At 40.5% G+C, this 27,622-nt stretch overlaps 2 protein-coding genes across 4 annotated transcripts in view; both read left to right on the forward strand.

Annotated features, from left to right (window-relative positions):
* The first annotated feature begins 8,753 nt into the window (after positions 1 to 8,753).
* Positions 8,754 to 14,270, forward strand: HRH1 (histamine receptor H1). Its single transcript, XM_062620231.1, has 2 exons — positions 8,754 to 8,823; positions 11,165 to 14,270. Exon 2 carries the CDS (start codon positions 11,287 to 11,289, stop codon positions 12,694 to 12,696), a length of 1,410 nt encoding a protein of 469 aa, XP_062476215.1. The 5' UTR covers positions 8,754 to 8,823; positions 11,165 to 11,286; the 3' UTR covers positions 12,697 to 14,270.
* A 5,724-nt stretch (positions 14,271 to 19,994) lies between these two features.
* The window catches only part of ATG7 (autophagy related 7), a 91,000-nt gene continuing 83,372 nt past the window's right edge, over positions 19,995 to 27,622 (forward strand). Inside the window, exons 1-6 of one of the 3 annotated variants that reach the window (XM_062620253.1) lie at positions 19,995 to 20,125; positions 22,684 to 22,894; positions 23,117 to 23,171; positions 24,341 to 24,458; positions 26,457 to 26,534; positions 27,097 to 27,213. In XM_062620253.1, coding sequence (XP_062476237.1) covers positions 22,717 to 22,894; positions 23,117 to 23,171; positions 24,341 to 24,458; positions 26,457 to 26,534; positions 27,097 to 27,213 — 546 coding nt within the window. In that variant the 5' untranslated portion in view covers positions 19,995 to 20,125; positions 22,684 to 22,716. Of the gene's footprint in view, positions 20,126 to 20,790; positions 20,972 to 22,683; positions 22,895 to 23,116; positions 23,172 to 24,340; positions 24,459 to 26,456; positions 26,535 to 27,096; positions 27,214 to 27,622 lie in introns of those variants that run through there. The other 2 variants (XR_009965162.1, XM_062620245.1) reach the window with 2 other exon arrangements.

A 27,622-nucleotide genomic window follows, 5' to 3' on the forward strand; every position in this document is an offset into this window, starting at 1 on the left:
TTTGAACCCATCACCCCTTGTCCTATTGCTACAGTCCCTCTATTGGAAACTGTTAAACTGCATAGCAGATACAGCTTGGGGTTTGCAACCTCAACATTTAAAGGACTGAAAACTCTTGCTTATGAACATTATTCTGTGGTTAGTGATTCTCCAGTATGACTCACCAAGTCACTTGGGAAGAAACAGACTGATCTCCATATTCAAATGACGGGTTGAGTTATATTTTTAAATGCATTTCTGATGCACAAAGATTACAAGCAGCTAGTTTTAGAGTTCAACAAGTGTTGGACTAAGTAGTAACACAAAGTGGAATCCAAAAAACCCTAATGATGTTTTGCTATCCCTGTATGAAATATGTCCTTGTTTAGAGAGCTGAATTAATGGGTTCCAATAACAAAATAGATCCCCAGTGAAAAAGCACCACTGCAGCTACTCAGCTTTAAAGGCACCACAACACTGGAAAATTCCCCACATTTGTAACAGATTTTACACCTAGTGGCTTTGATTATTACATCGAAGTAAAAAGGTGTTTTCATCTATGAGAGCAGTTATTTAATGCCTATAGTGAAAGTCTCTCTTTACAAATAGTAATGGAGCAGAGAAGGTAAGACTTCTGCAGCACTGCACCATGCAGTGACAATAGCACTTAAGTACTGGTTTGTTAAGAGATCACACTGCTAATGAACTAGGTGATGCTGCTGATGTTTAGGATAGCAGGGAAAATTAATATCATCTCTGGGAGCCTTAGGATTTGAGTCCTGATGGGTTCCGCACCATCAAAATGGCCGGGGGGGGGGGGGGGAATAATCCAGATGGAAATACTACTACCACAGGAACAAGACTGAGGTTTTTGTCATGGAAAACCTGACATTCAGTACAACTTAGAGCAGAAAACTGAGCCGCTGGAAGAAGAGTTTAACAGAAGTCTGAGCTTACATTTTGAAGGCAAGAACAGTCTTTGGAACGTGTCCATCTTTTGTTAGCTCTTTTGGGTTTAATGCTCAAATACAGACCCAGTGTTTAAGACAGTTGTTCAAAAATGCCAGCCAGAGGTAAAAAAAAACAACCCAACCATATCTATGTCATGATAATGCTAAGACACAGGCTTAAAAAATAATGTATTTCTTCAGAAAAAAAAGTACATAATTGTCATAGTACAATCGTATTTAGAAAATGGTTTAAAATTGTTTAATAAGTACTTGATTATACTGCTGAACACATGTATACATCAACAACAACTTCAATTTAGGAAGGTTCAGTATTAGTATATAGAAATTGGCGATCAGAAGACAACGGCATCATACAGCTGCGGAGGTCGGACGGGACAGGACACCAGTATAAAATAGAAACACCCAGCAGACAATAGGTTTCCAAGTCTCATTTCACACATCCACCACTTGAAAGATACACTTTCAGGCACTCCTAGTTCAGGTGAAACAACTGGTAGTTCAAACTTGGTATTTCAGATCTCTGCCTACTAATACTGACTCTACTTAGGACACTGAATATAAAACCACTCTCTGGTCCAGGTCTGTATTCCTCAGCATTAGAGCTGTCAATGATGCACATTCAGTAAAACTTTAACTTAAAAAAATATGGAAAAAAACCCAAAACCATAAACTTTCAGGGACTGCACAGTTTTGCTGAGGATTCTTCAGGTAGGCTTCATTTTAAACTTTAATACACCAAAGAGAAAAGTTTACCTACTTGCTTCGGATTAGGAGATTCCAGTAGAAATCTAAGTGCATACAGCTACTTTCCCAAATTGTTTTCAGAGTTTTCCTAAAGAAACAAGAAACAGCAAGGAAGTTACTGCATCCACTAGTTCTGCTGACAGTGAGCCTGCAAGTGTATTCCCGTAAATTAAGGCTCTTGAGATTATGAATCATGTGCAGACATTCTTCTCTTCTTAAATAAGAAGTAGTGTTTCCCTAGCCAAGATTCTGTCTGCAGCTGAATGCCAGGGGATAATTAATAATTTTTCATAACTATTCCTGTATTTTCTATATTAATCATACAGGCCAGCTATTAAGCTTCCCTCCCCCCAGAAGAAAGGGCCAAGGAGGGATCAGGAAAGACCTGGTAAAGCTCAGGGAAGTTTCAGGGGCTGAAAAAACAGAACATCATGGCTTTGCCACAAAGCAGGACATATTGAAATGCACGGGAAAATACACCTTCTAATGGTATCCTTTGTTTTCCATGCCTGCTCTCAACTCTTGATTTATGTCTCAAGGAGTTACAAAACATGGTTGAATATGCATCAGTACTGCAACAATGGAAATTCAAATAAGCAGAATGTGATTTGGAGTATGCAAACTCCAGAGCAAAAATACCAAAGCCATAGACACTCTGTCCTTAGTTGTGCATGGAAAAAATGATGCTCTCAAAAGAGTCAATTCTCAGCCTAAAAAAAATAACATTAAGAATCCAGAACAATGTCACGGATTAGTAGATACTGTGTGAGCTTGCAGAACTTTGTCATTCACTTAGGCTTTCAACACTACCTGTGAGCTCTAAAGAGAAGAGCAGAAAAGAGATGACATGCAGTGAAATCAACACCATAAATACAGCAGGGAAAAGCAATTTCTAAGGGACTTTTGCATAAACAGCATGTAAAATCTGAGAGTATTAATGATAAGCTGTTTATAGGTAAAGACATACCTAGAGTAAGGCTGCATGGCACAAATGGTCATCATTTCTTAAGAAGAAAACAGTACTAAAAACATCTTTGCCCTTCACTACTACCCAGTAGCCTTTGAATACTTCTCTATGTTTTAGGAGAGTGGTCTGGCTCCTAACCCCTCTACACCAAATCAAGCTTCACAGGACTGTATTCGGTTTTCATAGAATCATAGAATAGTTAGGGTTGGAAAGGACCTTAAGATCATCCAGTTCCAACCCCCTGCTGTGGGCAGGGACACCTTACGCTAAATCATATCACCCAAGGCCTCGTCCAATCTGGTCTTGAACACTGCCAGGGATGGAGCATTCACAACCTCCCTGTGCAACCCATTCCAGTGCCTCACCATCCTAACAGGAAAGAATTTCCTCCTTATAGCCAATCTAAACTTCCCCTGTTTAAGTTTCAACCTGTTACCCCTTGTCCTATCACTACAGTCCCTAATGAAGAGTCCCTCCCCAGCATCCCTATAGGCCCCCTGGTGTTTAGCTTCCCAGCTTGGCATGGCCCCTTCATGTTTCAAATACTATTTGGCATGAAGCTGTTTCTCATCTCTGCAAATTAACTGGGACATGCATGCCTATACAAGTCAGTGCTACTACTGCCACTATGTTCTGTTCACACAAGGATTTCACTACACAGGAAAGCATTTTGAATGCACATTAAGATTCATTTCTTGAGTATATACCTTTTCTGAGCAGGTATTTGATATTTTGCTGTCTATTGCAAATTACTAGTAATGTGAACATGTCCTTAGACTAAAATATTGGTATTTTGGATTCAAATCTGGCTTTGACAGACTGGCACTGCTCCGATCATCATTTTCAGCAAAAGTGATGCTCTGATACCCCTTTGGATCAGCTCCTCCTTAGGTTTTGTAGGATTTTTTTGTATATTGTAAACAATACCTACTACATACCTCTGGGTTCATACATACTCAGCATCATATATGAACCATATAGTAAAAGCTGTATTTGTTGTCATCTGAGATGATCAGATAATCAGCTTTATAACAACAACAAAAAAGCAGAACACAGAGGAACATAAGGCAAACACCAAATCCAGAATGGAGTTCACAGGACAGACTGCCCTGTCTCAAGGAAAGGAGCTTTGACTGCACTCTGGTTACACTACTGAGAGCAAGAACCTCACAGGAGTATTTCTATGATCCATCTTTGCTTGAGAACCAGTCCTTACAGTGCGAGTCTAAGTTTTGAAACCGACCTCATGTTTGGCAGTGCCCAAGAACAGAAACGTAATAACAGGTGGACAGATGCAAAGTCACTATCAGCTTCAGCTCAATAACAGGGTTGGATTAGATTTGTTTCAGAATGTTTATTTTACAAGGCATTTCTCCATACAGACAAGTCATAAGCATCTTAATCAAGATTTGAGCTTAGACAGTGCAGTGAGACTCAGGTTCAAGCACTCAATTTCCTCACAAAGTTCAGTGCTTGTTATTAAAAGGTAAGGACTCAGGATAGATGGACGCAAATAAGGAGAGCATGAATGGATATAATGCTTTGTGTTATTCATACTCAAACTTTAGACCTCCACAGCCTTCTGAAATAAACCTTTTGCTGGCAGAGAGCTAAAACTGTAGATCTTTTCATCCCCACTAAAGCCAGGACCCCAGCCAAATAAAAGCACAAAGATCAGGAAAATCTGTGCTGACAGCAGCATGTAGCCTGCCAATGTGACTGATGCATGTGGCTGTAGAAGCCACTGCTGCAACTCTGTAAAAACTAAGCCCTGAAAATATCCAGCATAATCACATCAAGCACTATCTACAAGCCCCAAGCAGAACTTTCACTTACATCTGAAAATCTTTCAGCCTGTCCAAACATTTGTTTTATTTGAATTAAGCTTCATTTACAAAACCAGATCTAACATTTCCTCAGATAAATAAAACCAGAAGTATTTATCTGCAGTCCTGACAGCCTATGCACTAATATCCAACAACATAAATAAAAAATAGCAATAGCACAGTAGAATCGCTGACTGAAAATATCCTTAAATAAGCAAGCTTCAAATTCTGTATACCATATAGTTTTAATAATACTTTTTTTTCTCCTTGAAAGACTTCACAATGTTACTTAAAATCTTCAAGTTCCCTTCATAATAGGCTCTGCATTCTACCATAGAATCATAGAATAGTTAGGGTTGGAAAGGACCTCAACATCATCTAGTTCCAGCTCCCCTGCCATGGGCAGGGGCACCTCCCAAGGCTCTGTCCGACACCTTGAACACTGCCAGGGATGGAGCATTCACGACCTCCCTGGGCAACCCATTCCAGTGCCTCAGCACCCTTACAGGAAAGAATTTCCTCCTTATATCCAATCTAAACTTCCCCTGTTTAAGTTTTAACCCATTACCCCTTGTCCTGTCACTACAGTCCCTAATGAAGAGTCCCTCCCCAGCATCCTTGTAGGCCTCCTTCAGATACTGGAAGGCTGCTATGAGGTCTCCATGCAGCCTTCTCTTCTCCAGGCTGAACAGCCCCAACTTTCTCAGCCTATCTTCATACAGGAGGTGCTCCAGTCCCCTGATCATCCTCGTGGCCTCCTCTGGACTTGTTCCAACAGTTCCTAAGCATTAGAAGACCACTCACAGTGTCCTGTCCATTCAAAACAAGGATTTCTAGGGGCCTTCAGTTAAATTACTTTAAAATTAGTTACTGTTTGCATTCCCAGAGATAATTGAACAAATATGTCTTAGGAATGAGGATGTAACCACTTTAGTCCTTCCATTCTGCTTTGTTCTTGCTCTGAAACTATACAGCCTGTTCACCACACTGTTAGGATAAGTGACTGAACAGGAGGAGAAAAAGAAATGCAGTAATTGTAGGACTGGACCATACACTCTTTTTGGAAGTGAAAGTGTGGAGAAGGATTCAGAAACAAGCTGCCTGCTTTCACTCTCCCCAGAACAGTACCTTTGCCAATCACTACTGGCACACTGGAGACCTGAACTGTTTCCCAGGGCACCCAGCTCCTGCAATTAGTATGCAGATCACCACTCCAACAACTCAGACAGCAATTTTCTCTCTGCAGACTGGTCTGTGAAGTCGATTTCAGCACATCTGCAGTAGTGTCTATCTGCTACATTAGTTCTGACCTCATTTTTCCTCAAGACAGCGTTTACATCAAGAACCACTAAAAATTCTCTAACATCAAATGCATGCAATACAAGTTCATGCAAAACTAGACAGCCAGATGTCTAAATCTGCTGGTTAAGAGTTTCTTCTCACAAAGGAAAAATCATCATGGAAACAAGGAATAAAAGTATTTATAAGTCAGGATGTTCACTATGTTCACATAGTAAAAGGTTCATTTAGAACTCTCACTGCCCTTAAAATAGGTATGTGAGTGGAAGAGGGCAATTCAGTAGGATTGTCAAAATTTGATAGGCCAGACACAAAAACTTCAGATTATGTAATTTAATAGGTTTCTTAAGTGCAACGCAGTCAACAGAGGTCATCTGAAATCAAATCCTACCTTCTGTGTTGAACTTAGTCTGATGAACAAGAAGTCTGTTCTAGCTTTGCCTTTGCCTGTTGTAGCTGTGGTTTCTTTAAAACTTACCCATCAGAGATATACCAGCATCTGTTTCTAGAGACTTAACTCCCACTTAGTCAGGGCTTAATAGGTTGCACCTGCACTAATGGGTCAGGAAGGCATCCGCTTGGCATCTCTCAGGAGATTCTTGTTCCTGGGAGGAATTCTCACTGTGATACAATAACAAACAAGTCTTGATTGCTGATCTTCCTTGTAGAAAAAGCTCTTTACAGACAGTAAAAATTAAAGAAGACATTTTCTGGTGAGCTCAGGTTTTAGAAATTCCAAAGAGCTACCCAAGTTCTTAACACTGATTGTTTTCTTAAAAAGCTGCTCTGTATTAGCGAGCTTTGGTTCAATGAAATGAGAGTGAAATTGTCCAAATGTTACAACACATTTATTCAGTATTACTGCAGTTCCTCTGCTGGGAACTGGGTTTCAGATAAGGAGTTAAACCAGTAGCTTTTGAACTGGGGTACATATACCACAGCCTACAGCCACTACAAAATGGTGTGTGCCTCAACAAAGAGCAAGAAGCTGCTATTGCAAATGACAGTGCTCTCAGGATGACTAAATGCTGCTGATACTTTGTACCATCAACTACTAATGATGATGGTAGGAAGTTTAAGAAAAAAACCCTGTGGATTATAATCTTTCCTAAAGCACAGAAGAGGTGATCAGTGAATTCCATGATATGGAGCAAGGCTTATTATTTTCTAGTTATCTTCCTGTGGACAAAGTTGTGGCAAAATGTGCTAATTCTACCAAAGAGTGGCAGTGGTGTAACATTCAGCATAAGTTTAGTGGGCAAGACTGTGACAGAAGGGCCAAAGCTCCAAATACAGAGCAGTATTAGAGGGCACTGACCAATAATGTAACATTTCTGCAACTAAATCAAACTTCTCTGCATGCTCTTTTGTGTGCTGTCACTCTTACTTCTTAGGAGAAGCTTACTGTTTTCTCTTGTACCATGCTGCAGGCATGGAGACCCTTTTCACTTAAGAGTGGCTTCTTTTCTCATGAACATACTACAAAACATAAATTACTCAGAGCTTAACAAAACTGTATTTGGTGGGAGAATAATTATAAAGTCATCGTTGCAAAAGATCATATGTGAAAACCACAAAACTTTCAGCAGAGAAAATTTAGTGTTACTGTAAAGCTTCAGTATCCTAATCTGGTCTCAAGATCTACTCACTCTAGACAAGAACAAATGGCTCTTGCCAGCCCATTCCAGTGATTAATATTGTAGATCATAGAATCACAGAATGGTTGGGTTGGAAAGGACCTTAAGAGCATCCAGTTCCAACCCTGTGCCATGGGCAGGGACACCTCACAATAGACTATGTCACCCAAGGCTCTGTCCAGCCTGGCCTTGAACACTGCCAGGGATGGGGCATTCACAACTTCCTTGGGCAACCTGTGCACCACCTCACTGTCCTCACAGTAAAGAACTTCTGCCTTAATTCTAATCTGAACTTCCTCTGTTTCAGTCTAAACCATCACCCCTTGTCCTGTCGCTACAGCCCCTGATGAAGAGTCCCACTCTGGCATCTCTGTAGGCCCCCCCTCAGATATTGGAAAGCTGCTATGAGATCACTGTTTTCCTTAATTTCACTTTAAAATCTAATAGTACAGGTCCAGCTCTCTACAAAACAGAGAAGATAAAATTCATCAGGGCTATGAACTGCTCAAATGACACTGTGATGAAAATTACATTAAATGACAGAATTATTATAAATACGGTGTACCTGTTAGCATTACCTTTAAAACAGCAAATGCAATACCCTCAATTTTTTCTTGCTCTTAGCTTTCTCAAAAGATTTGCATCTGCTGACATCATTCTTGGATTGTTATAGCATGTACAAACTCTTCCAAACAGAAACATAACCAAGCTTTGTCATTTAATAAAGGACATTTTAATAAAAGTGGAGCATGAGTTGAAAAACTAGACCTTTGTGCCTCCTTTGGAGCAGAAGTACTTCAGATCAAGTTCTGCAGGCTGCCTCCTAAATCATACCCTATCTCACTGCAGCAGTGCTAAAAGAAAGTTTGGGAAGCAGTCAGCATCACTTATTTTATCCTATTCCATGTTTTATTCCATATACAGTTCACAGACAACCAAGAAGGGCTGTCTAATCTGCTGCCTTGCTTCACTGCTATTCTTCCTGTTGAAGACTCAGTTAAAGTTGCCTTCTCTCCCTTTATTTATAAATTTAAATGAAAATATGTGGGGGTGAAAATCAGTCATTTCTTTATGAGATCCCTGAAGTAATTAACATCAACTTCTTGCCTTGACTATATACTTAAGACCAGCAGAGAGGTTACAGCGTGTAGCTGTGGAAAGACAATGTCAGACTGGCTGACTCTCAGTCACCAGACGCGATACTTCTCATGATCAGACATGCTGGTTTAAGATCCATGGAGTAATTTCTGTTCTTGTTCTCAAAGGGGAGATGCTTGAGGCTCTCTGATCTTCTCACATCTGTGACTAGCTGTCAGTCACTGAAGAATTTCACGAGAGAACCCGAAGGCTGTACAGAACACAGCGTTACAGAATACAGCTCTGGAGTTCATACCCACAGTGTACGTATTCCCTCTGTCTATGGATGTTACTGCTACCAAGCACACTTCCTTCTTTCATAAGACCAGGCATTGTAATTAAGGTGTAAGGAAGGAGGAATTTGACCTCATGGAAGAAAGCACACAAATATTCTAGCTTTAACCTTGATTACTGTAATAAGAAAGAGATAAAGTTACCGTAAAATCTTGAATTATTTAATTTCAGTATGAAATATTGAAATTTGAATAATTTATTGCATTGAATAATTTTGATTATGTTTAGAATAACAAGCATGAGAAATTGCGTATCTCAGCTTTAGTTGTGTAAATACTCTGAGGTGCTATGTCTAAGGTCTCAGTTTCCTTTCTTATTGCTTTAACAGATTTACCAGAACATGAACTCAGACAAGCATCATAAGAGAAAATCAGCAGAAAATATGTGTCACCCTCACAGACATTTTTCTTATATACCCTGGAGATAGAATTGTCAACATATCAAAAGCTCCAAAATTTAAAATATTATTAATCCTTTTTTGGACTTTAGATCAGCTCATGAAGTTTGCAGTCGGGAAGCAGAAGACACCAAAGGCATAGGGAATTTCTAGAAATGGAATAGCATAACTACTCAACACTGAAAAGGGGCTTCCCTCACCTCTACATTCTCTCCCTTTTCCCTTTTATTGCAAATACTTGAGTTACTCTGCTTTTGTTAGAAAATGGAAAACATAACACGTTTTACTATTAAGGCCTATGATCTTGATACATAACCTCCATACATAAGTGAAGGATGCACCTACAGTTCATTGATACACATCAAGTCACCATAAAGCTACAAACCACTGTGCCTGTGCAAATGACATCTCCCACTGCTTGACAGCACCTGCAAAATAGGAGGGAGAGATGAATGCGACTAGAAAACACTGTAAAATAGGTTTTGTACATGTCATGGTGGGTGTTTAGTAGGTTAACCTTTTGCTTTTTTAGCTGCAGTGCATGTACTGAAATTTGGGCACTCTAATCATGGGGATACAGAAGATATTAAAGAATTCCATTCTTAAGGCTTTACATGTGGCTTATGCCAAAGTTCTAAGCAAATAAAGATAGCTCATCTATTAAGGATTAAGTATTAAAATAATTTCTTAGGCATAAAGGAAGGGTTTGCTGTGTTTAGTCCCAACTCCTCTTATTTCCAGTTTACTTCCCACTTTAATACAGCAAGCAGCAACAGCAGGCTTGTGGGAGTGACACAGCCTCTGACAGCTATGGGAGGACATTTCTTGCATATGTTTCTTGGGCAGCTGAACAACTAGCAGACTTCAGCCTAAAAGACCCTATATTTATATGCATTTGAGAGGTTGCAAGATGCATACTAATCCTGAAAAATCCTATTGTTTTCTCTGAACTTTTATTAGTTTGTATTTGAAATAAAATAGGGCTGCCATCTTTAAATGTTTGAAATGTGTGGGTAGGAAGAGATCACTCATTATATGTAATTTGAACAACTGCCTACCAGTGAAAACACAGTCACTGCCTGTGACCTTAGGAGTTGTTTGAGACTTTGTATCAGCTAAAGGTGTGTACTGGCTGGAGTCTTTATTGCTTGGAATGCATTGTCACTGGACGTATTTGATCCTACGATATGGTACCCTATTATGGGTGGATAATTAAACCCAACTGCTCTATGCTCAGCCTATTAGATGCAATCTGTAAATAATCACTGGTTTGTTGAAAACCATTTAATATAAAACATGTTAATTTGCTTTATATCAACATTTTAAATTGGTTTGCCAATATGTACTTTATGTTATGGTTCATGATAGCTATTTGATCACTGAATCACAGACTGGTTTGGAGGGACCTTAAAGCTCATCCAGTTACAACCCCTGCCACGGGCAGGGACCCCTTCCACTAGAGCAGCTTGCTCCAAGCCCCTGTGTCCAACCTGGCCTTGAACACTGCCAGGGATGGGGCAGCCACAGCTTCTCTGGGCACCCTGTGCCAGCGCCTCAGCACCCTCACAGGGAAGAGCTTCTGCCTAAGAGCGCATCTCAATCTCCCTTCTGGCAGGTTAAAGCCATTGCCACTTTAATGACATATAAAAAGGTAAAACACTGAGAACAGAAATTCCTTCTCCAGATTCTGTGGTAGAATTATATGAAGCCCCATGAAACACCTCTGCAAACCATTGTGGATTGGTTCATGGAGCCTGCTCCAGTGCTTTTCATAGAACACAAATTAAAATGTTGTAAAACCATGTTATCTGGGAGAGCCCTAAAAGGGGCAGTGCTGAGCATAAGCACAGATTAGTTTTATTATTTTATTTTAGTACTACAGTGATTGAGCACATTTCTTTTCTTTTTTACAGTTGTGGAAATAAAAATCACAAAGCAATCCAGCACTCATTTTCATCCAGAAGAGTAAACCAAGACTGAATTTCCAAGGCCTGGACGTCTTCTCTGATTTTCATTCTGTGTTCCTGTGCAAAAGATGTCAAAAAACACTGCAGACAACTCAACTATCAGTCAACCAGCTGTTCTAGGTGTGTTCCTGGGAAGCATTTCACTCATCACTGTTGTTATGAATATATTAGTACTATGTGCTGTGAAAACTGAAAAGAAGCTGCAAACCGTTGGCAATTTATACATTGTCAGCCTCTCTATTGCAGATCTGATTGTTGGTTCAGCTGTTATGCCCCTGAACATTGTTTATCTCCTCAATTCTCAGTGGATTCTAGGCTTACCAGCCTGTTTGTTCTGGCTGTCAATGGATTATGTGGCCAGTACTGCATCCATTTTCAATCTCTTCATATTGTGCATTGATCGTTATTGTTCAGTTCAGCAACCATTGAAATATCTCAGGTATAGAACAAAAAGGAGAGCCTCGGTAATGATTTTGGGGGTTTGGTTGCTCTCTTTCATGTGGGTCATTCCAATCCTAGGATGGCATGTTTTTGCTAATGATGGGAAAAGGAAAGTAACCAAAACCAAGTGTGAAACTGAATTCTCTGAAGTCACCTGGTTTAAAGTGTTGACAGCCATTGTGAACTTCTACATACCCTCTATCATGATGTTGTGGTTCTACTATAAAATATTCAGAGCTGTTAGAAAACACTGTCAACACCGAGAGCTCATCAATGGATCACATCAGTCTGTTTCAGAAAAAAACTCCAAACATCAACGTAAGATGAAGGACAAGCAAAACATCTGCCTCCAAAATCAAGTCTTAGATGAGAACAGCCCTCCTAAACACAAACAAAGTTCCCCTCAGCCTGAAAATATGGAGGCAGAGCTTCAGTTCAGTAATCCTGACAAGTCTTCAAAGGCATTCGTTGGCAAGAGTAATAGGAAAGTCCTTAAATGGGGCTGTTTCCCTCTTACCACTGCCCAGTCTGAGCCAGGCCAGGACAAAGCAGGAAAGAAGCATGTGTGTGTAACAGAAGAGAACGAAACTGAAGACAGTGACTTAAGTGATGCATCGGACAGCCAGACTTTCAGTGACGAGGTACCTAATGGAGAAGGCTCCAATCCTAACCCTGAAAGAGCTGGCAGTCCTCAGGAAAAGCCGGAGAACAGGGATTTCAAAGGACTGTCTTACCTGAGGAAAACCTGGCAAAGTCTGTATGCCCATTCCAAAACACACACTCAAGGACTGCATGTGAACAGGGAGAGGAAAGCAGCTAAGCAGTTAGGGGTCATAATGGCAGCCTTTATGCTGTGCTGGATTCCCTATTTTGTATTGTTTATGGTAATAGCTTTCCATGGGCATGAAAGATTTTCACAGTTCCACATGTTCACTATATGGCTTGGCTATGTGAACTCCACCTTGAATCCATTCTTGTATCCTCTTTGTAACCAGAATTTCAAGAAGACATTCAAAAAGATCTTTCACATTCACTGATATTGGTCTGATTTTTGTCAGCTTAAAAGCAGCTCAAGATTTCAACCAACCAAAATGTTCCAGTTTCAAAGACAAACACAATGGGGAACGTACACGACTTTGGAAAACCGTAATTGATAAACAAGTGTTAGTAAAAGTGCGAAGCGTGCATTTAACAGCTTTACACATTTGAAGAGGAACTAATTCACATCAGGAATATGAAAAACTCAGGGGCAATCTCAGAACTGATACACTGCTTACAACTTGATATTACCTCTTCCGTCATGTAGAACAAAAACGAGATACAAATAGAGATCTTCAGTGACTATAAATTATTCAGCTACAGCAAAAGAAGAGATAATGTTTCTGCAATTGGCCAAATATCGTTTCTCTTTAAACTTACTTAAACACGGGAACATCGCTTGTGAAGTGAAATCTGCATGTAGAGGTACTTTGCATAGTCACAGAAAGAAGCTTCAGCTGTTTAAAAAATCTATTTATTTACAGCTTCGATCAAATCATAAACTTTTTTGAAATGTCGTCATCCTGTAACCTACAGCACCTCTGATACTGTGCTTGCTTCATTTAGACCTGTACATGTTAACTTCACTGAAAACAAAAACAAACGGGGTTTATGTCCTAGAAATTTCGCTAAGGCTTTCCAACTCAACCCCGTCTCACTGTTTATTCAGGAAGGGTATGCTGCTGTTTCTAGACTCACAGAATATAGCTGATTATAGACAACATGTATTTTCTTCTTCCTACAAGCTGGCAATTAACCTAAGTGTGCAATGGCACTACTAATCCATATACCCTTATCTTGTAGTAGGATATCTCTTCTTATTATAATGAGGCAAACTCATGAGCAACAACTCAAGCTTGCAAAACCGAAAATAAAACACACGAACTGTGTTTACCTTTTCTATCCTTTATATTTAATTGCATTTTATGAATCATGCTATAAATGCTGCAACATTTCAGGAGAAACTCACAAAACCAGAATACGTTGGAAGTGATCTCAGGAAGACATGTAAGTACAACCTACAGCTCAAAGCTGGGTGGGCTTTGACATTATGTCGTGTTGCTCAGGTCCACAACTTGAACAACAAGCATCTGTAAAACCAGCTTCATCTGGAAAAGCTGAGCTCAATGTAGAAACAATGTCCTCACGCTCATTTTGTTGTTCTGATGAATTCACCACTATTTTGCTTCTGAAATTGCTCAGTTAGCTTAACAACAAAGTCCTGATGTAACTGGGACTCCTTCAACTGAGTACTGTCAAGATTTCGGTGGGGTGGGTTGAAGGGATGTTCTATGTAGTATCTTCATTCTCACAAATTTTGGCTATAACACACTAAGTAAATGCAAAGTATTATCCTCTATCAATTTTGTCTGAAATTAAACACCCGAATGTTGATAGTTGTATTTAAAGTATTAAATGTTAAATGGAGCCCTAATATGTTTGCATTTCCATAATTGGAAACGTGCTAAAGGAAGAAACTGCAGTCCTTTTTAACGTATCATACAAGGTTCCGAGATTAGCTGACTTTGGTTTCAAGTACCATGTAGGAAAAACTGCAATTAGGGAACTCAAATCTAGGAGGTAAAAATACATAGACAGAATATAGAGGCAGCAAAATTCATTCCAGAATTCAGACAACTTTGCTACTACAAAAGCTGCATCTGCTCAAATAGTAAAATACCCCTTCTTTTGGACTACAAAGCAGCATCTTTTGAAACGTATGCTCTAATCCAATGGCCTTTCACAAGCAATTGCTCAGATTCACAGCCATTACCATCTTTTTTTTTCTACTGTGATAGCAACAGCAACTCCAGCCACAATGCATGGTAATTTAGGTGATCCCAGAGGAAATAAGTCAGCTCCAGTTATTAGTGTAGACTGACAAAACAATCTCACCCATGGGCTACCAAGGTTATCAAGAAGTCTTATCTTTTCTGACTTTAACATGTATTAATACATGAAACAGCAACTTAAACAACATCAGTGAAAACTGGTCTAAAAATTATGATGATTATAACAAAGACTACCTCTGGTACAGCTGAAACACAGAACAGCTAAATATGGGCAAATAAAGCTGCCTGATTATTTTGTAATTTCCCTTCACTTTTATCCATAATCATAATCTGTGTTAATACTAAAGACAGAGTAAGTTGTGATCATGGACTTCTCTGATGTGATATTTATAATAATAAAATAGGAAAATGGGATACTGCCTATTTTAAATTTTCAATTGAACAACATTAAGGTACATAACAGGGTTTATCAGTTTATTTTACTGAATAGGCAATTCAAATGGCTCTGGATGTAAGAGAAGCAGAGGAAAGCAAATTAGGGTAAAGTATGGAGAACACTACTACCATGTGAGGCCAAGCCTCCTGACAATACTCCAGGCGTGGTTTCCTGTAAAATATTTCCAGTGTTTGCCAGTGAACAAACAAGGTCACAGGACACACACATTTAAGAGAACATAATAAATTCCTTGAAATTTCTTGGACTGGAGTTCCACTTTGAATAAGGTGTGGTGAGAACAACCAACTGTTCTGGAGTTCAAGGATTCCGGGTTGAGAGAAACGCAACACAATAAAGAATAACTAGTTTATTAATACAGGGAAAATATAGAGGTAACAAAAGATACAGCAAAGGATATCGCTGATGTTTGGCTATCTTACCAACCCCAAGGACCTTGTAATGATGATCAGGAAACCAGCTCCGAGAAACATCATCACAGTGCAAGGTGGCAGGCTCAACCTCAGTGGGCATTCCCATGGAGGCAATGTTGACCTAAGTGGCATGAGGTTTACCTCTCCACAACTCATGAGGCTCAGGCTTTTATGCTAACAAAAATGCACATTCATTCTGACACAGGGGGCCAGCCTACATCGGAAGAAGTGGCTAGCAATATCTAGAAAGGTCTCCAAGGGTTGGGACTTTTCCGTGAAGTTCTAAAGCAGAACTTTCCGGGGAGGAACCAAAGCTGGATTTTCCGGGGAGCAGCCAAAGCAGGACTCTCCAAAGGAGGAGCCAAAGCAGACAAACAGTACTTTTCTGTCGTTGTGTGTTTCACCACGGACCATTATCTAGTGTCCCTGACACACCAACCTAGCATTTGAGAGGCAGAACACATTCTCACTTAATTTTTTGTGTCAGTGGTGACATCTAGTGGGTAATGACAAGAATTCTGAGCTTCTGCATCAAATACCATGTATTACGGAGGTCTATTAAATGAGCAGTGCAATTAGCAAATACATTCCACTATCTAATCCATGTTTCTTTTCCCACATCATTTTCAGGAAATGCAGCACTCGATAAAGGAAACATTAGTGTAGGTGCACATTTTGGCTTCATTTCATCATCTAAACTCCATTACATTCTCTGTGAGACCACTCTGTGATGCACTTTGTGATAGCACAATAAATGAAAATGGCTGAAAGATTCACTTTAAAAATGTATTTCTAATCTTAAAATATTAATATAGAAGCACCACAAACACGAGTGAAAAGTTCTAGAGAAGGTCCTACATTCTGCAGATTGCTGTTATCTTCCCACTGCTTATCAGGCATGCTGGAGTATGAGCCTTCTAACTTAGCTGGGGTGGCTTAAGTTCCCAAAAATAAGGAGTAAGAATATACCTGAAAGTTTCAGTACATGCGTTCCACCAGAATGAGAATTACTTCATTTGGAAATGCCACGTTAATACTACGCATACATATTCATTTCTTATTTATTCATGAAGTAAAATGACAAAATGATTTATTTTCATCAAATTATTTGTATATTGAAGATTAGAAGATAAAAAGAACTATTAATGTTAACACTTTGTGAGAAATAGCTCATAAGAACAGTTTACATGCCTGATACCAAGTTCCCAATTAGCTTTAAAAATCATACGTACCTGACACCGAAATAAGGCGTCTCTACATGGTCATTTTACAATCTGAAATAGGAAAAAAAAGAGTCAAATGTGAGATGTACACCCTACACATGCGCAGACACACGAGCACACACACCAGGCTGCTACAAAACTGTGATCTGAGATCTCCAGCAGTTAAAAAGTGTAAGGAGTTCCCACTGAAACACATGTATGGTTGTGTATGCTCATGGCTTAAAACCACATTGATACATGGTTAAGTCTAACCATGTTTCCATTTTTAACAATATCTATATCCATTATGATTTTATGCTGTCTACCTAAATATCTTGGCTTTAAACTTGGGTATGTTTCAACTAAACTATTCCTTACAAGAAACACACAGTACCCACTGCTGCACATGTCATTAAAATGAATGCCTCCTGTGTAATTAAATTGAATGCCTTGAGTAAAGTCAAATGCCTTTTGTTGTGATCTGGCATAACTCATTTTTCCAAACCAACACAGACCTAGGACCTGACCTCAGGTCTCCTGCCTGGCAACCTAATTTCCTCCTCACCACACATGCATTTTACTTCAACTCTGTTCTTCGAAGGGTAATAACTGTTTCTCTGTATCATATCAAAGTGCTCAAAGGAGAGGCACTGTGCCAGAGAAATCAGTGATAACAGAACAGTTCTGCCAGGTTCTGCTTGTATCCTGTAGTCTTGTTCTCTGAGAACGGTGTGTAAAATTCACTTAAATCCTCAAAAGGAAAGCAATCTATAACCTAAATATTATTTTTATCAAACTTTTAATAGAAGCTAAATGAAATAGTTGAGAATTTATCTTCTCCAAAACATGTTCAGTCCATATTCCCTAAGAATGATTGAGTTTGAATCTGCTTCTATTTTATTCTAATCTTCAATTCCAGGATTATTATCCCTCTCTGTAAAATGTTGCTGTGGAATTATGTGCCAAAAACGCCCAACAGTATGTTTCTTGTTTTTAGAGAGCCTGCCTTCTAGTTGATTGCTATTCTCATGTTTATTACAGACACTTTTATTTGATTAAAGGAAGACGTCACAAGGTAAACCATACCTACAACAATCAAACAGTTCCAGCATAAATCTCAGTGCCCACTGGGCTTTGGTGGGCTTTGCTGGTGCCCATCAGGGCCCCTCCTTAGCTTTGTTACAGCCACTTTCCAGAGGATCTCAGGCACAGAGAGATCTTTGACTGGAACCGCCTCTTTCTCTGGTATCTTAAGACTTCACTGCAGTGTGCTCATATGTATACATCAGCAGTTTCATGTGTTAATCTCAAGGTCATTTCCCAGGTCAGCTAGTCTGTGTAAAAATGATAGTCCAGGACTGCAAGCCTATCAGATGTACCTCCCATACTCCCAAAGCTACAACTGTTGTGCAGAAATCTAGGTCTGATTTCAGGTATGACGTGTCTAGTTGAGATACTACACAGATGTGGGATCATAGAAGAGGGTCCCTCTGCCCTGTATTGGTATTTTTTCTCATAACCAATGATATGACTATGAATCTAAGCTAGGGTATAGTCCAGTGGAGACTGGGGTAACAACATTACAGCTATTTCGATGGGATTCCATCAGTGTTCCCTTTATATTTAATGTAAAAAGATACTAAAAGACTCTAAAAAGTGACATCATAAAATATTACCCAGCCTTGGGGAAATAAACTGCAGAACTGAGTTATGAAGTGTCTGAGAGCAAAGGTACTACCCATACTCATTAAGTGGCATGCAGCATGAGGAACTGCAGAATTTGAGTACACAATTCAGTTAGATTCAAGGCATAGCATCTGTAGAAAACTTCCCAAGTTTATTCCAGTTTATTTGTGAAATTCCTGGAAAGTCTATTTGGCTCATTCTCCACAGGAAGTCCTCTACCCAAACATCAGGTATAAATCCGTGTATTTAGTAGCATTGAGTATTTCCTCCAGTGCTGCCAGAACAGTTATATTTATATGACCTTACCCGTGCTCATCTGGCTGCTCATGGTGGCTCTTCCTCTGAGGCTTACTCCCAATTTTGCTGGCCCTCTCTGAAATCTGGGTGTTACTGCAGCCTTCTGTACTCCAAAACAAAGGCTGCTCTGGCAAATTTTTTTCCCCTGATTGGTAACTGGCATGAACCGCCTGAAGAGGCAATGCTTATTCTGTAGAAAATACACTTTGTATTCCGGATCTGTGAAAATGGATATGGACTCATCAAGACTTTCGGTTGGAAGGGGCCTCTGGATGCCATCTAGTCCAACCTCCAGCTCAGAGCACAGATAGCCTCAAAGCTGGATCATGTTGTTCAGAGGCTTGTGCGGTCAAGTCCCCAAGGATGGGTATTATGAAGTCTCTCTGGAAACTGATCCCTGTGCTTAAGCAGGCACATTAGGCAGATTGTTCTCCACATGCTCATTTGGAACTTTTCTAGTTTTGATATCCACCCTTTTCCTTCCTGTTTTTTGCTGTGCATCTCTGAGAACAATCTGCCTCTGTCTTCTCCACTTCAAGTTACTCAAGACTTCCATGAAACCCCCTTCACCCTTGATTTCTCCACACGACCCCAGCCTGGCTCTCCCAGCCCCTCATGCCGTACACTACAACCCCCAGACCGCCTTAGTGACCCTTGACTGGCCTCCACGAGTCTGTGCTCCTCTCTTTTACCAAGGAGGCTGAGGGAAGACACGGAACCGGGCACCTCGCTCCAGGAGCAGCTGCATGGCTGCTGAGGACGGGACACGGCCACAGCTGACCGGCCACCGGGTTCCCGCTCACAGCTCATCCTCACAGGGGATCCCTGAGCCCTCTCTCACTAGGACAGCCGTGCGGTACGCAGTGCACAGCTCCCCGCGCAGGGAAAGGCAGGTTTTAGTGCACACCACACCCCGCCCGCGTCCCTCACGGAGCGGCCCTCGCCCACTTGTCACACGCGGCTGCAGCCTGTGGAGACGGGCAGGGACGGGCTGAGGTAACGCTGAGGTAACATTGAGGTAACGCTGAGGTAACACTGAGGTAACGCTGAGGTAACGCTGAGGTAACGCTGAGGTAACATTGAGGTAATGCTGAGGTAACATTGAGGTAACGCTGAGGTAACACTGAGGTAACATTGAGGTAACGCTGAGGTAACATTGAAGTAACGCTGGCGAGTGTCGATGTGCAGACCCCTCTCCCACAGGACTCGGTCTCTGTGCTAAGATGGGTGAGTGCCTGGCCTGGGGGAAGGGGAAGGGGAAGGGGAAGGGGAAGGGGAAGGGGAAGGGGAAGGGGAGTGCTTGCCCTCCTCCTCCATCACGTGGCCGAGGCGGGGTGACGTCACTTCGCCGCGCCGCCGAGCAATGCCGGAAGTGTGGAGCGGGCAGGCGGTGAGCGGACCGTGAGGGCGCTGTGCCCGGCCTGGGCCCGCCCGCCCGCCCTCGGGCTCCCGGTTCACCCCCGCGCCCCTCCAGGTCGCTGTGTCCCGGGGGGCTTCGGGTCCCTGGGACCGTCCCCTGCGGGCTCCCGGGTGGGAGCTGCGGCTTCAGTCAGGAGCAAACGGGCGGGCTGGGGGCCGCGGCGGTGTGAGGGGTGAGAGGCGGCGGGGCTGCGCTGAGGCGGGGGCTCGCGGGGCGGGTCATCCCCGGAGCCGCTGGCGGCCTCTTTCTGTCAGTGTGGTTGTGAGAAATGGGGGAGGCTGCCCCGAAAAGGGGCTTGGTGACGGGCAGCAGCCAGGGAGCAGCTCAGTGGAGATGCAGGGGTACGAAATAGCACTTTACTTTGTCACCGAGATACAGAGGAGATCTTCAGAATGGTGAACACGGGACCACAGAGTAGAAGGTTCCTATAGAAAAACTGTAGGTTCTAGGGAATTACGTGAATTTGGTGTAAAACCCGTAACTTCACGACAGTTTTAAACGCTGTTAAACTGCTAATCCTACTTTTCACCACAGGTTAATTATGTCTGTCAAGGGGAAGACAAATATTCAAAGTCCTGGCATGTTTTCCATTCAACATGTTTCTCCATTAGATCAGTTTTAAGTGCTTGCATGCTTCTGAACAAGTGTTAGAATTTGGACAAGGGGTAGTGCAGTTCCGCCCTGGGTTATCTGCGCTGATCACATGTCTTAAGTGTGCTCCCAGTCAGAGAACAGAAGTGTCTGAGGCGTTCTGGTCGATCTGGTCGCTTCAGGCACTCAAAGCTGGGTCCTTCTGAAACTCGAGGTTTGTTCCACATATGAAATGTTGGTGGTTTTGTTTTTTCTTTTAGTCTTTATTATTGTATCCTCCTAATGACCATTATTACTGCTTGAGGCTGAATGGGTTCCTTCGTGCAAGTTCTACAACATGTATACGTTTCATCTTCAGGATTCTAAATTTTACTGCACCAATTTACCTTAGCTTACTGATCTTGCATTAAGAAAGCATGTAAGTGAGTATTAACATTAGAGAATCTTCTCAAAAGTGCTAGCACATCAGAGGTGATTTTCTGTGCTTCTCTGCATGTGTATAGCATAGTGAGGCCCCCTGGTTTCATTTTCTCCAGTTTTACAATAACTCTTTAGGTGCACTATTAATGAAAATAACAGGGTGTTAAAATTCATTCCCAGTGGATGCTTTTAGGCATGTATTTTCGGTGTATGTTATGTAGGTGCTGTCAGCTGGCTGCTTGCTATGTAAAGTTTTTGACAATACACATAAGTATTGGGTATGTCATGTACTTATTTAGGGCCAGGGGAGAAGCAAAATGAAGGCTTTACCTACTTGAAAAGTTGAAAAAAAGACTTGAAGAAAATTTAAAATGAATAAGCTTTCAGTTTAGAGCTTGTCTTGGCAAGGAAACTAACAACTTTGTGTTCCTTTTTGTTACTAATTTTCTTAATAAGTCTTAAATAATACCTTCCCAAGCTTCTGATAAAAAGGGGAGAGGGATGTTAATGGATTAATGTTGAGTAGGCAGCTACTGAACCTTCCAATAGAAATTTCAGTGTGAAAGCCTTGGTATCAAGTACCGTGTAGTCTGTTACTGGTATGATCTGTATGACAAACAATTGCTTGCCTGGTTTATGCTAAGCTTTCTGTGGCGTTCAGTGGCAAACAAAATTTTGTAAGGCTTAAGACCCATGTTGTAGTGACAGTTAAATGTTTACTACTTCTGCTACATCTTACACACAGAAAAGAGTTTAAAGTTCACATTACCACCCATTCCAGCAGCTCTTAAAAATTAAGAAAATAAAAAATAATGTGGGGAGACAACAAAATGCTGTATTTGCAACATGCCAGTTAAGGCAAGGCGTCATGAAAAAAACAAACCATTCCGCTTCCATTATGAAAAATACAGAAAACTTCAAACCTATGTCCAAAACTTCATATTCCATAACTTACCAGCAAGTAAGGAAAGCATTTACAGTAGAAGGAGGAGATGAGCTGTATAAACTGAACATAAAAGGCGTAGCTGGATTAGACTGAAGGCTTTAAGGAAAGTATTACTTGAGGAAAAGCATAACTGTCTCTTTCAGAGAAGAGCTGGCGATTTGGCAGTTATTAAGAAGTTCAGTGCACCTCTTGTTCCCTTCCTCATGTTCCAAAAAGCATGAAATAAAAGCATGTAAGCCTTGGTTTTGTTGCACAAGTTATTTCACAGGACAATAAAATTGAACTGTTCAAGCTTCAGAACAGTAAAACCGTAGTGCAATATTTAGTTTGCTCTTTGCTGGCTGTAAGACTTCTCTTGGGCTCAGTTTCCCTTTGCTAGCTTTGCATGTTAATTTGTGGAGACTTTAAGAGTGTTCGGTTCTCACCACAGGCTGAGAGTGATGACCTAGCAAAATGAAATGTTAGTATCCTAAATGATAGGAGAACTCATGGAATGTCTGTCAGGAAATCAAATCCTTCTATGCAGCTTGGCCAAACGGAACATGTACTTGCCTTTCATAATTTTACACGCAAGAAGTTGGAAGGACTTTGCTTCATCCCTTGAAATGACCTCTGATCAATCATTTTAAAAATTTAAGTTAGACATTCAGAGGAGTAAGGCTTTCTACACTTTAACCCAACAAAATGTATTAAAATGAAGCTTTGAGTAGTTGTGAGTATATAGTCAATTGAGTAATACTTACCAGGTGTGTCTCCTCTTACAGCACTCCGTTTAACAGTAGTCGTTAACTAAAATCATGGCAGCTGCCAGTAGTGAGGTGCACCAGCCTGTAGATCCTGAAATCTCAAAGCTGCAGTTTGTTCCCTTCAGTAGTGCTTTGGATGCAGGATTCTGGCATGAGCTAACCCAGAAGAAACTCAATGAGTACCGACTGGATGAGACTCCCAAAGTTATCAAAGGATACTACTACAATGGTAGGTAGAAATAGAACATCCTGCTTAGTTTCTTCTGTTGTTCTTCTAAGTATTTGATACTTTGCTTCTAAGTATTAGAGACTTTGCTGAAAGGTTAGAAAATACAGCTGGGTGAGCTGTGAATTCTGATGTGTCTGTGGGTAATTTATGACTTACTTTAACAAAAAGAGGGAAATTTAGGTATTTCAGTTTAAAAGAAGCATGTTACTGCTTTTTGTCTAGGTGATCCTTTGGGTTTGCCAGCTCGCTTGACACTGGAGTTTAGTGCCTTTGATATGTAAGTACGTACCATGGTTTACCTTAATTTGTACATGAAGACACCACCGTAACTAAGATAGGAACAGATATCTCTAGTTTGTGTCGCATTTGGCTTATACTGATGGATTCTAAAGATGTAAATCACTGAAATGACTTTCTCTGCCTTGCTTGGCAAGGATGCTGGGAGCCTAGAGAGGCTTTGTGCATTTTGGCATAATTTCTCAGGAGATACTCCATTAATTGTTATGTAAAAGCTTTTAGGTACAATATTAAAAGTGTATGCAGCAAAGAGATTGGAAGAAAGCTGTGACATTGGATCAGGAATTTCAGGTTAGGAGAAAATGGACGGTACCATGGTATGCTCTCAGATGTTGTGATGAACATCGAATTATGAAAGGTCAATTTATGTCATGTTTAATTACCCCTCCTGTGGCAATTTTCTGTGCTTCTGTTTCTGTACTTTTGGCAGTCACTTTAGACAATCATGAAGAGTTCCCTTTCAGCTTTCTGAAGTTTGTAAACTACATCAGGAGTATTTATTATTTATCTTTAACATTTGCTGTACTTGAGTTTTAGCAATGGTCAGAAATATATAGGTTTAGGAAAATGGTGTTAAGGGAGTCAATGAAATCAAATCAGATCTATAAATTAAGGGAATATCGCAGGGTTTTTACCTAATTTATATTCAAAAAAGGAGGGAAAATACATACTGTGTTTCCAAACAGCTTCTTCAGGTGATGATGTTACAAACTATAAAAGCTACTCAATCTTTTTTCTGGTTTATGCTTCCTTTAGTACGTTTTTTAACCATAAAATTTTTACTGAACAGCTCTTTATATGAATAAAATACACCTAAAGTTAAGTCTTGATTTGTTTTTTCGTAGTGAAAAATCCCATTTGTCATGCAGAGTTTATATTTGGTGAGAATTTAAAAATCTTCAATCTGTTAATGCCACCTTGCTTAGAGAAAATACAGGTGCCTGGTCTATTTTTGAAGTCATAATGTAGATGCGTATTTGCATGGGTTATTATACCAAACCATGTTCAATAAAGCATATGGTCATTAAAATGTTTTCATTAGAACTGCTGTTTATTTTGCTACTGTGCCTCATTATTTGATAATTTCAGGGCAACTTTACACTGTGAAGTAGCTACTACCACTGATAGTGTTTTTTTTCTTTTATTCAGGAATGCTTCAACACCAGCACGTTGCTGTACTGCTTTAGGAACATTGTATAACACCAATACTTTTGAGACTTTCAAATCCTGTGATAAGAAGTTACTTCTGGAAAAAGAAGCAAATGAGGTAAGATTAAAACTCAAATAAACTGGTAAAAAGGACTTGGAAATAAGCAGTGAAGTGCTTTATAGTCTCTGCCCCAAATATTGGAGATACTGTCCATACTCACACATACAGTAGCCTCAGGATTTAATTTATTCTGGAGGGAATAGTTTAATGTTTGCTTTTCACTGATCTTTTACAAGAGAGTAGAAAGTATTTAATTATTCCTGTAGGCTTCATTCAGTGTTCTACTAGGCCACATTTTAAGCTAAACAGTGCCATTTGAATTCTGAAGAGCATGTTTTTAGCATTTGTTTTGACACCCAGAAACCAGCAAATGCTTAGTTTAAACTTTACTGCAGTACATCTGTGTAACAAAGTGATGGGGAAGCTCCAGAAAAGCAGGAAGACTGAGCTAAAGCAAGGAAAAGGTGGCTGTCAAAGGAAGGGACTAGCGTGCTTGCATTGTGACCAAATTAAATGTCATGGCTTGGTGAGACATGAAAGTCAAACTAAGGCAACATTTTTTCATTCTGAGACACTTTGCTTTGACCATCGTGGGATTGAGTGTGCCCTCAGCAAGTTTGCCGATGACACCAAGCTGTGTGGTTCGGTTGATACGCTGGAGGGAAGGAATGCCATCCAGAGGGACCTTGACATGCTTGTGAGGTGGGCTGATGCCAGCCTCATGGAGTTTAACCATGCCAAGGGCAAGGTCCTACACCTGGGTTGGAGCAATCCCAGGCACAGCTACAGGTTGGGCAGAGAAGAGATTCAGAGCAGCCCTGCAGAGAAGGACTTGGGGGTGTTGGTTGACGAGAAAATGAACATGAGCCGGCTTCAGTGTGCGCTTGCAGCCCAGAAAGCAACCATATTCTGGGCTGCATCAAAAGGAGCGTGACCAGCAGGTCGAAGGAGTTGATCCTGCCCCTCTACTCTGCTCCTGTGAGACCTCACCTGGAGCATTGTGTGCAGTTCTGGTGTGCTCAACATAAAAAGGACATGGAACTGTTGGAACAAGTCCAGAGGAGGCCATGAGGGTGATGAGGGGACTGGAGCACTCCCCATATGAAGACAGGCTGAGGAAGTTGGGGCTGTTCAGCCTGGAAAAGAGAAGGCTGCATGGAGACTTCATAGCAGCCTTGCAGTATCTGAAGGGGCCCTATAGGGATGCTGGGGAGGGACTCTTCATTAGGGACTGTAGGGACAGGACAAGGGGTAATGGGTTCAAACTTAAACAGGGGAAGTTTAGATTGGATATAAGAAGGAAATTCTTTCCTGTGAGGGTGGTGAGGCACTGGAATGGGTTGCCCAGGGAGGTTGTGAATGCTGAATCCCTGGCAGTGTTCAAGACCAGGTTGGACGAGCCCTTAGGTGGCATGGTTTAGTGTGAGGTGCCCCTGCCCATGTCAGGGGGGGTTGGAACTAGATGATCTTAAGGTCCTTTCCAACCCTAACTATTCTATGACCAGTCCTTGATTCCTTTGATTCGATTAGATAACTTCTTGTCTCTCCAAGGTAAAATGTACTGCCTTCCTCCAAGTCTTCATTTTTTGGTTGAGTTTCCTAGGACCTTATTCAAATTTCTAGTATCTATAGATCCCATGAATGAAAAAGATGAAAGCACCATAAAAGGCTATTTTAATGCCACAGTATATCCTCCAGGTGCTAGTGTTAGTATCTCATATCTGTGCGGGACTGTTCCTGATGAGGTTGGATTTGTTTTGTTGATGTTCCATGCTTGATACATGAACTAATGCGCCTTTTGTTCCCTAGCTGCCATATTTTTTTGTGTTGCAAAGTTCATGTTTGTGTCTTACTTTAGAATCCTTCTAGCATAGTTAACAGCATGGCCGAGATCCATTAGGGGAAGATCAGGGTGTGTTACAAGGAATGTCAATTCAGTGTTTTAAAGGCAGCTGGAAGAGTTAAAGATTTCAAGATTTCAGCAGCTGTTCTTATCCTACTTCTGTTTTGTTTCTCTGCCCTTTTTCTTCTGTCTTGTCCCTGCAATCACTACAGATATGGGAATCAATAAAATCTGGAGCTGCTCTGGAAAACCCTATGCTCTTGAACAGGTTCCTGCTGCTGACATTCGCAGTGAGTAAAGAGTGTTGTAGTGGAAATGATGAAGTAGGTTTTTCTGAAATGCTCTGTTAGTATTAGCATATTGATGTTATCAGGATCATTCTCAGACATCTTAAAATGTCTGAAAACATTTAAAAAACCCTAAAAAGCCATTCTTATCTACAGATACAAAATATTTTAGGATGAGTCCTTTAAAAAATGCTGGTGCTATCTCATTGTTTCCTACAAATGTATAAGATTATCTGATGACCTTGGAGTTGTTAGTAAAAATAGAACAGCTGTTTTATGTTTAACAACTTGAAAGTTTCAGTCAGTAATGCTCCAGGTGACAAAACTTCAGGTGGTTTATGCACATTATCTGTTTAAGTCTGAAATAAAAACATAGAGAAGGGGAAGTCTTCTAGTATTTTTTTTTTTTTATTGCTTTCTAAAGTCTTATGAAGTGTGGAGAACTGTGGTTAATATGGTTAGTGTCATCAACTATCAGTGTTATGATCAGTATTTGGAACCAGTATTTACTTTTATTGATGTCTTTATTGTCTAATTTTCCCATTTTTTTATTTTATTTTTCTAGGATTTAAAAAAGTACCACTTTTATTATTGGTTTTGCTACCCTGCTCTCTGCTTCCCTGATGGAATCCATATAGTTCAGAAACCAGTGTGTCTTGGTAACAGATTCCCATTAAATCAGGTAATCAAAATACTAGATGGTGTGAGTCTGTAACACTAAGCAGTTTTCTGGGCTGTAAAACTTAATATTTTTGTTAGCAAACTTGAGAATCTAATGTCTTTAAAAATCTTCACTTTCTTTAATTTCCATGTAGTATTTTTATTCACCTATTTTTACATTATTATATAAAATCTCTCAGTTTAAAATCCCTTCAGCTATTGATTTATGTCAAACAAATTCTTGAAGAGGTGGTTTTGTATATTCTCATTTTTATATGCAGCTTATTGAATAGATGGGGTTTGAAATCCATCTTTTTAAGAAACTTTATTAAAAGTGCATCCCCTGGCAGAGCTACATCATGAGCAATTACAAGCAATTATTGTTCATAAAACACATGGTTGCACAGGAAAAAGAAGTGGATAAGGAGTAT

Source organism: Pezoporus occidentalis, unplaced genomic scaffold (genome assembly GCF_034315485.1).
Source record: "Pezoporus occidentalis ecotype Australia unplaced genomic scaffold, CSIRO_AGI_Poc_V1 ctg106, whole genome shotgun sequence".
In the NCBI taxonomy this organism is placed as follows: Eukaryota; Metazoa; Chordata; class Aves; order Psittaciformes; family Psittacidae; genus Pezoporus; species Pezoporus occidentalis.